Raw genomic sequence first — 9510 nt, 5'->3', positions numbered from 1 at the left:
AAGTTTAGGACCATAAATCACCACAAGTATGTGAATCAGGCAGGTTTATTTTCATCACCCCCAAACTCCTCAATGCGCAATTGCGCATGCACGGAGCCCTGAAAACCCCCCATCAACTTGGGTACAAAGCAGTTGGAGCTATGATCAAGCATACAGAGACAGCAGTATTGTACACTGTCCAATGTCCATCCTAATGGAGATGAAATTATATCAGTCACAAAATTGCATTCTTAATTTTAATTGTAGGGTGATCGGGCAACTTTGTTTTCTTAAAGCCAGTATTTTAATACCACATCCAGAGTTGACTGCCCCTTATAGCAATGTAAGAGTTAACCATTAAGTGTTAACTGCAAGCTATAAATTAAAGTATCTGGATTTCTCTGTCGCTCTGTCTGTCCCTCTGTCTGTCATGCTCTTTTTGCTGGAACATCATTACGGCGTTATGTGAAGTGCTAGGCTAGGCCTCCACGGATATGCACGCCATTCAGCACTTAACCTGCGCCGTCGCTTCGCTGATGGCAGTTGAGTACTATATCCCATATATATCTTACTCCTTCTGAAGTCCGTAGGCGACTGGTTGAATGCCAGACACTCAGCATTGGGATGACTGATTTAGTAAGATGTCGTTACTTCTGGGACATCATTATGGAATTACGTCTAGCGCTGGGCTAAGCTTTACGGTGGTGTATTTTTCATGACCCAATGAAAATTTCATTTTGCAATTAAAACTAAAGCTATGCGACTGCGTCGCCAATATGCCTCCCCATGTCATGGGTAGATGCCCTCGTTCACTGTCCTAAAAATAAACAATTTTGATTTAAATCCCTTCAGCTGTTTTCAAGTATCCCATTTTTACCAGACAGGACAGGTTTCACATCGATCGGTGAAGCGGTTTTGGAGGTTTTTTTTTAATTTCTGGTTTCAAGCTAATATGGCTGCCACACCACGTGACATATGACCTTCAAAAATGTACACTCTGCATATGTATGGGTAAGGGGAACACATTTCTGAAGTTTCGTGTTGATCGGATAAGGTTCGTTTTTCTATCCAAGATGGCTGCCAAACCACGTGACCTACTACGTCATCATTTTCAAACTGTATGCAACAATGGTGTTAGATGACATTTGTAAAATTTCGCATCGATAGGGCAAGCGTTTCCAGAGATATAATTATTTTTATATTTTCCTTCAATCCAATATGGCTGCCACACCAGGTGACTAATAATGTTTTCGGGATCAAGTTTTAATCGCCATGCCTAGTCAATGACACACGTAAAGTTTCAAGTCAATCGATTTTGTGGGTTGGGAGGAGATGTTTTCTTGAGGTTTTAGGTTAAATCCAATATGGCTGCCAAACCACGAGACCAGGTGTGTCGAGAGCCAGCCCGGGCGCCGAGGCTGACATCTTCAGGGCCCTCACCCTTTCTCTCTTTTATAACTTTTCAAGGAACTTTCTTTAATGAAATTTTTTTTTTAAACAAAAGGTCAATTTTATTGAGCCGTATGATCGAAAATAAAGGACATATCGGGATGTTTGGTCCGATCGAGTCATTTTGCTCCCTCGACTATTTAGTCAGGTTCACTATGTTTTTTCGTTCAAAATCATGGTAGATTAGCAAACCTATACAATTTTGGAAACGTTATTACATGGAAAATCTGAAAATCAATGTTTACATTTGCCAATTCCGACCAATTCGATTCGACCAATTCGACCAATCGACCAATTCCATTCGACCAATTCGACCATTCGACCAATCGCTTCGATCGACCATTCGACCAATTCGATCGATTCGATTCGATTCGATTCGATCGACCATTCGACCAATTCGATTTGCCAATCAATTTGACCGACCTTTGCTTGTGTGGAACGGACTGTGAAAACGATGCGGACTATATTGTCGGATACGACACACAGGACAGTGATGGCGAACTCTAAATGGCATATTCTGTAATCGTGTATGTTTGATGCCATTGACTGCCTGTGTATATTTTGTCATTGACTGCCTGTGTAGATGTGAAGTTATACTGACTGCATGTGTATATATGATTTTGCTGACTGCCTGTGTATGTTTGGTGATATGAATTATTGTGACACATTTTGATGTTATTAACTGCCTGTACAAAATGATAACATGTATTTGATTATGCAACTTATTGTGAATATAAAGACAGTATTTTGCAATTCAAAACCTTTGATTCGTGTCTTACCATTCCCCATAGCACTAATTTGATACTTTCATTGGATTCCTTGTCCCTGAAAATATAGGTTTAGTATATATTTTAAAGTTTTTAGGGTAATTAGAGGCAGAAATAGAACAAAATATGTATTTTACAGTGGCCATTTTGAAAATCCAAAATGGCCGCCATACAGGTATCTCTCCAAATGTAAACATTGATTTTTAGTTTCCTTATGCTATAACCTTTCCAAAAATGTATAGGTTTGCTCATCTACCATGATTTTGAACGAAATATAATTTATTGACATAGTGAACCTGACTAATTGAACACTATTTTTTGGACAAACGATACAAACCCATTTCTTTGTAACGCACATTTCTGTTTAATAACCATTTTCTGTAAAGCTTGAAACTGTACCATTAACAGTGGTAAATGTTGTCTTGTTTCCGGCAAGAAAGCAAAATCACCTTCTGGGTTTAAATGTAATGATGGGGAAATGAGGATGAGCCGATGAGGGGTTTCACTGTATGTTAAAAGTTCAAGGAGGCAGAGATGAACATCTGAGTTTATTCAAACAACACAGTGACCGAACACGCAAGCCTACGGCTGGAGGCCATCATCGAGCAGCTGACTCCGCCTACCCGGAAACGGAAACAGGTTTACATAATAGGTCATGTGTAATACCAAAGGGCTTTGCAGAATCCAACATCTCCCCTTCCCTTCAACCCGACGACATATGGAGGTTTCCAAGAAGTGACAGTCCCCCAAATCGATCAACATGCATGAGTACATACCACCATCCCTGCCCATAACCATACGTGTGGTAACAAGAACACAAAGCGATATAGAACAACAGTTCAAACATAACAATTTACAAATCGAGTCGCGTAGGTGCCCGGCGATCGCGTGGGCTGCGACGGAGTGGTAGGGCCTACATCAAATCTCACTCGCTTCGGTGGGTCGGAAGCTGGTCTGTCCTTGCTTACAACAGTAGATGGCTTTTGACCCTCACCATCCATAGCGGAGCATTGAGGGACATACTGATGAAGGAAACACCGGTTCCTCCAATAAACTCTGCCCGACGGCAGTTTCACATGGTAGTCCATGATGTCCAACACCGATGACCACACCGGTCTTTTCCCAACGCCTCGTCTGTGGATCTTGTACCAACACCTCGGTGCCGACACAAAATGGCGTCAGAGGTTTGGACGATCGGTCCTGGTTAATGCGTGCTGGTTTTCGCCCGTATCTCGGCGGCTTTAGCATCACACTCCGCAGCAGCCATCTGCCACTCGGGTGCGAAAGTGCGCTGAAAAAATAGATGCATGGCCACCCAGAGTCGGTCGACATGGACCAGATACGATTTTCCCGCGTGGGAAGACAAATCGGCAGATACCTCCTCGAACACACGCCGTGGTAGTGTATCGCTCATTAATGGTTCCTTCCGAAGGGTGGCCATTCGGCATTCGCTCCTGACACACAGGACACGAGCGAGTCACGTTGGCAATATCGTTGTTGATATTTGGCCAATACACAGTCTGTCGAGCTCGGCGTTTTGTACGTTCCATGCCCTGATGTGAGTCGTGTAGTCGATTCAATACCTCCGTACGTGCTGCACAAGGTATGACAATGCGTTGACCGTAGAGTACGATGTCATCGTCAATTGATAGCTGATCACGTATCCCAAAGTAAGCCTTGAGGCGATGGTTTCACTCGCTACGGTTTTTTTGGTTTTTTTGGGGATACAGAATCGAGGCTCATGAAAGAGCTAACATTTATCACACAAACAAATCAAACAGACAAACAAACAAAGTATATAAAACGGGGAGCGGTAGACAAGATGGGGAGAGAAGGGGAAGCACACAAACACAACATTTGAGAGCAGGGACATCGGGAATGTGTGGGAAGGGAGAGGGCTTGGAGGGAGGCGGCGTGGGAAGGGGGGCGGGGGGCGGGGGGGGGGGGGTGGGGGAAGTATAAACACAAGGACACCAAGGACTTCCAGGAAAGAAGTTGGTATTTCAAAAAAGTGGATTTGGGCTGAAATTAGCGGGGGTAGAAAAGATCAAGGTTTTGGATGGGGGAAGATAAGAGATGGTGGTGAACAGCTGTTTTAAAGACCTGGAGGGTGGAGTGGGATTGAAGAGAGTGAGGGAGTTTGCGATCGGTGCAGCGATCAGTGCAGCCATTTGTGTGGCACCCGGGAAAATAACATTATGCGGGAGGCCAAAGCTGAAATTGGGAAAACAATATACCCTATTTTGCTCAAGGGGATCCCAGGATTACCCACCCAAAATATCGTTGCGATCGGTTCAGCCGTTTTTGCCGTACCTTCGAACGGACGGACAGATAGACGGACAGACGGACAGACAGAGGGACTGACATTTGGTGAATTATAGTAAGATTATCGATTTATTAAGTACTTATATATTTCCTTTGTCATCTGGGAATTATCTCAGGCACCTTTTGAGTTCGGAAGCTGATATTTGGACACGACAATGACAAAGTGATTTGGCTGTAAAGGCTATTTTTACCTCCACCACCAAAGGTGGATGGAGGTTATGTTGTCACCCCTGTATGTATGTCCGTTTGTGAACAAAATATCTCAAAAAGTTGTGAACGGATTCGGACGAAATTTGGCAGAGATGTAATGTATGTGACAAGGACGAAACGATTCAATTTTGGTGAATATCCGGATCCAAATCCAGTTAGTAGAATCTTTAAAGTGATTCTTCACCATTGAGTGATACGACCAACCAGGTGGAGGTATGTATGCTCTCTACTGAGTGCCGTTCTAGTTAATTTATTGATCAATCAATTAATCGATTAATTATTTAATTATTCAATGAATGACTTAATTAATTTTAAAAAATTAAGTTACAGATGCGAATGAAACGGTGGCGGTTTAGGTATTCTATTAGCCAATTGATTAATTATTTAATTATTCTATGATTATTATTTATATATTTTTATCATTAATCATTTATTTATTTTCTTTCTCATCTGGGCATTATCTCAGGCACCTTTTGAGCTCGGAAGCTCATATTTGGACACGATAGTGAACAAGTGATGTGGCTATAAAGGATATTTTTGATTTATTGATTACTCAATTAATCGATTGATTATATATTTATTGATTAATCAATTAATTATTTAACTTTTTCGATTAATGACTTGTTTAATTAATTTTCAAAAAGGTACAGCTTCGGATGATGCACTGGTGGTTTAGGTATGCGATTAGCCAATTGATTAAGAAATTATTTTACGATCATTATTTCTTGGTTTTAATTGTGCAATAATCAATGATTGTACAATTGTACAATGATTGTACAATGATTGTACACCTCTCCCTCCCAATACAGTCTCTATGCGCTGGAGGATAGTTGTTTATTTGTGATGGGGGTGGTGTTCTTTGAAAGTATATGTGCTTGTTTCTAATAATATTTGTCTAAGTAAAAGAAAAATATAACAGCATAAAGACTGAAGAAGCATACAGACAACAACAACCACCGCACCCACGCCGACAGCAGCCAGAAACAAAACATTTTTAAAAGTTGATATATAAGATCCATTTTCACAAGTTTCACTTCCTTTTACATCGTCATTGATAGACGTGCATTGTGTGTGTGAAGTACAACTTGCTGTGCTTTGATTAAACCCGTCAGCGAAGAGACCGAGTAGGCGCAGCATCATGTAGCGACATGTGTGTTAATCTCCCTTAAAAGAGGGAGGGAGGTTCATCCATCCTTCCCACATTCTAACGATTCAATCCTCCCCTCTTGCTGCACGTCCCAGCCTCACATCTGTGGAATCACTTCCCTGAGTCTATCCAGGTCATTTCCAATGCTCCAGTCTTTCAAGGTAGAAGCTGACGAGGTAATCCCCTTTTTGTTTACCTACTCGCATACTTTTTATGTTGTCGACAATTCCTGCGTCTCTCTTTCTTCACTTCTTCTTCTATGTTCTTGCATTAACATTTGACTTCTTCCAGCGCCTCTATCTGGCCTCCCTACTTGGAATGAAGTGTGAATGTTATTTGTCCATCTGTTTCACCTCCAGATGTATTTAAAGCAAAAGTAGATGGCATGTTGATCCCGCCCAACTCCCACACCTAATTCCCAACCTCCCCATGTTGTACACCTTACACAAGCCTTTGTATGTGTATAAAAAGTGGTAAACATGATACCAAGTTGTCTTTTTCTCCCATAGATGTAATAGATGTTAGTCCATTAATCACAGAGCATGACATGGTGAAACTTAATTGGTGGCATCCTTTAAAGGATTAAAAAAGAGGGGAATGCCAATATTTTTTGGCATTTTTGGCATAAATTAAATATTATCACTTCTCATAATTTTTTGCATTTTTCCCCAGGGATAGACAGATACAGTTTCCCACCCCGAACCATGAATAAGGAAGTTGCTCCTCAAATGGTATGCATCGTGGGAACGGGAGATTTTGGGAGCTCCTTTGGAAAGAGACTTCTTCGGAGCGGTCTTGCTGTAGTCTTCGGCAGTAGAAACCCGAAAAGAGTGAGCAACCGGTTACCTGAAGGAGCACAGGTGCTCTCGGTGAGACAAGCGGTTGCGGCTTGCGACATCGTGGTGCTCGCGGTGCGACAACAGCACCAGGCAGCCCTGGAAGGACAGTTATCTTCCGTCATCAACGGAAAGATCTTGGTAGATGTGAGCAACACCGAGAAAACACCTGTTCAAGGTTCCATGCCCAACACCAGTCAACTCCATATGCTTTATCCACAGACGTCTATCGTAAAGGCTTTCAACATGATCTCAGCTTGGTCCCTGCAGGCTGGTTTGGATGACGCATGCAAAAAGGTACGTTGCAACAATTCTGCAACATCCCCCGAGCTATTCGCAATATATTCATTTTAATTCACGCTAAGTTCATCCCCATCACAGACCTTTCTGCATTGCTTGTTACCTCCGCCACCAAAGGTGGATGCAGGTTATGTTTTCACCCCTGTTTGTTTGTCTGTCTGTCCATTTGTGAACAAAATAGCTCAAAAAGTTGTCGATGGATTCGGACGAAACTTGGTGGACCATTTGGGTGTCTGAGAAGGACTAGTCAATTCGATTTTGGTGAAGATCTGAATATGGATTCGGATATGAGAATTATTTGATTTTTTAAGTGATTCTTCACCATTGAGTGATCGGGCTAAAACCGATACATAGCAGGATATCTCAGAAGTTTATGGATGGGTTTGGATGAAACTTGGTGGACAGGTTGTGTCTGTGACAAGGAAGAATGGATTCAATTTTGGTGAAGATCTGAATATGGATTCGGATATGAGAATTATTTAATTTTAAAGTGAATCTTCACCATTGAGTGATAGGGCTAAAACCAACATATAGCAGGATATCTCAAAAAGTTATGGATTGATTTGGACGAACCTTGGTGGACAGGTTGTATGTGTGACAAGGAAGAGTCGATTCAATTTTGGTGAAGATCTGAATATGGATTCGGATATGAGAATTATTTAATTTTAAAGTGAATCTTCACCATTGAGTGATAGGGCTAAAACCAACATATAGCAGGATATCTCAAAAAGTTATGGATTGATTTGGACGAACCTTGGTGGACAGGTTGTGTGTGTGACAAGAGGGATACGATTCCATTTTGGTGAGATCCGGATCCGGCTAGTAGAATTTTAAAAGTGATTCTTCGCCTTTGGAGATAGGGCCAAAAACGTATATATCTGGATATTTCAAAAAGTTGTGGACGGATGATTTTGATTAAATGTGATTCTGTATTGTGATTTTAAAGTCCACTCTAGGATGCAAAACGTAAACTGTTCACCTGGCGGAGGTATGCTCGCTACTGAGTGCCGTTCTAGTTGCATTTGCATCCAATATATACGTATGCAGCATATATTGAACAATGATTTATGCGTAAATTTAGTGTAAACTAATTACGGGACCAGGTATTTTACATACTTGGTCCCGTAATTAGTCTCCTATTGTTATTAGACTTATTATTATTCTTTCCGCCAAATTTTGTGGAAGCTCTAATGTCGGCATTGTTGCTCCGATGAAGTTGAAACTTTCAAGGAATGTTTGGGCCAATGGAAACTAATGCCATGTTTTTTTTCCGAATTTTGATTTTGTAATCACCATGGCAACCAGCTTTGATTTAAGTGAAAACTTTTTTAAAAATCTTCTCTGAAACCGCAAATGCTATTGATTCGATACTTGGCAACAACGTTGTTCAAGATGAAGTCATCAGAAACATTGTTTGGTCGCCATCTTGGATTTAAGGTTAAAACCTTAAAAATTAAAACAACATATTCTTTGAAACCACAAAACTGATTGATGTGAAACTTGGCACTTATGATCGAGTACCCTTGAGGAACATGTATGTTGTTAATGATGATGGCATAGGTCACATGGTTTGGTCGCCATCTTGGAAGTAAACAAAAAATTTAACAATATTTTCTACAGATCCGCTTAACAGATCAATGCAAAACTTTGTGTGTATAATCGTCGATACATATGGGAAAAAGTATTGTAAGCTATGACATAATCAGTCACGTGGTTTGGCTGCCATATTGGATTTAAGGTGAACACCTTTAAAAATTCTCTCCAAAACCACCCATCCGATGGAAGCTACACTTGGTACATATCATCGACTACACATGGCAAACATACGGTATTCATCATGACGTCATGGACCATGTGGTTTGGTGGTCATTTGACATTTAAGTGAAAACTTTAAAAAATATTCTCCGAAACTGCAAATGGTATCGATTTGATACTTAGCAGGTTATGATCAACTACCCATGGTGCAAAAAAGTTGTGTAAGATGACATCAGTCACGTAGTTTGGCCGCCATCTTTGACTTAAGGTGAAAACCTCAAAAAATTGAAAAACACTTTCTCTAAAACCGCCCATCCGATGGAAGTGAAACTTTCCAAATATGATGGAGTGCACATGTGGAATATACATTCGTCATGATTACGTCATCTATCACGTGGTTTGGCGGCCATATTGGGTGGAACAAAAACTTATAAAACCCTTCTTCTCCGAAACCTCGTATTTAAAAATTTGGCACAAATGATCAATTTGTCATGTGATGTAACGTGTGAGCATGATGACATCAGAGGTCATGTGGTTTGGCCGCCAAGTTGGATCAGCAAAAACTTTAAAAATCGTCTTCTCTGAAACCGCAAATGCCATCGATTCGATATTTGTCAGCTTATGATCATCTACGCATGGTGCACAAAGTTGTTCAAGATGTCAGAATGGCATCTATATTCGTTTACCTCATGAGTGTTTTTCACATTGTATTTTGTTATATTAATGGTATCGTATTAATTTG

General features: G+C 40.9%; 1 protein-coding gene across 2 annotated transcripts in view; it reads left to right on the top strand.

Annotated features, from left to right (window-relative positions):
• Positions 1 to 5802: 5802 nt before the first annotated feature.
• The window catches only part of STEAP4 (STEAP4 metalloreductase), a 21765-nt gene continuing 18057 nt past the window's right edge, over positions 5803 to 9510 (top strand). Inside the window, exons 1-2 of one of the 2 annotated variants that reach the window (XM_068123542.2) lie at positions 5803 to 6053; positions 6550 to 7010. In XM_068123542.2, coding sequence (XP_067979643.1) covers positions 6582 to 7010 — 429 coding nt within the window. In that variant the 5' untranslated portion in view covers positions 5803 to 6053; positions 6550 to 6581. The remainder of the gene's footprint in view (positions 6054 to 6549; positions 7011 to 9510) is intronic. The other variant, XM_068123541.2, reaches the window with a different exon arrangement.

The sequence above is a fragment of the Myxine glutinosa genome, unplaced genomic scaffold (assembly GCF_964187855.1).
Source record: "Myxine glutinosa unplaced genomic scaffold, kmMyxGlut1.1 SCAFFOLD_1778, whole genome shotgun sequence".
In the NCBI taxonomy this organism is placed as follows: domain Eukaryota; kingdom Metazoa; phylum Chordata; class Myxini; order Myxiniformes; family Myxinidae; genus Myxine; species Myxine glutinosa.
The sequence above is the reverse complement of the archived record's forward strand: the minus strand, read 5'-3'. Positions and strand labels throughout refer to the sequence as shown.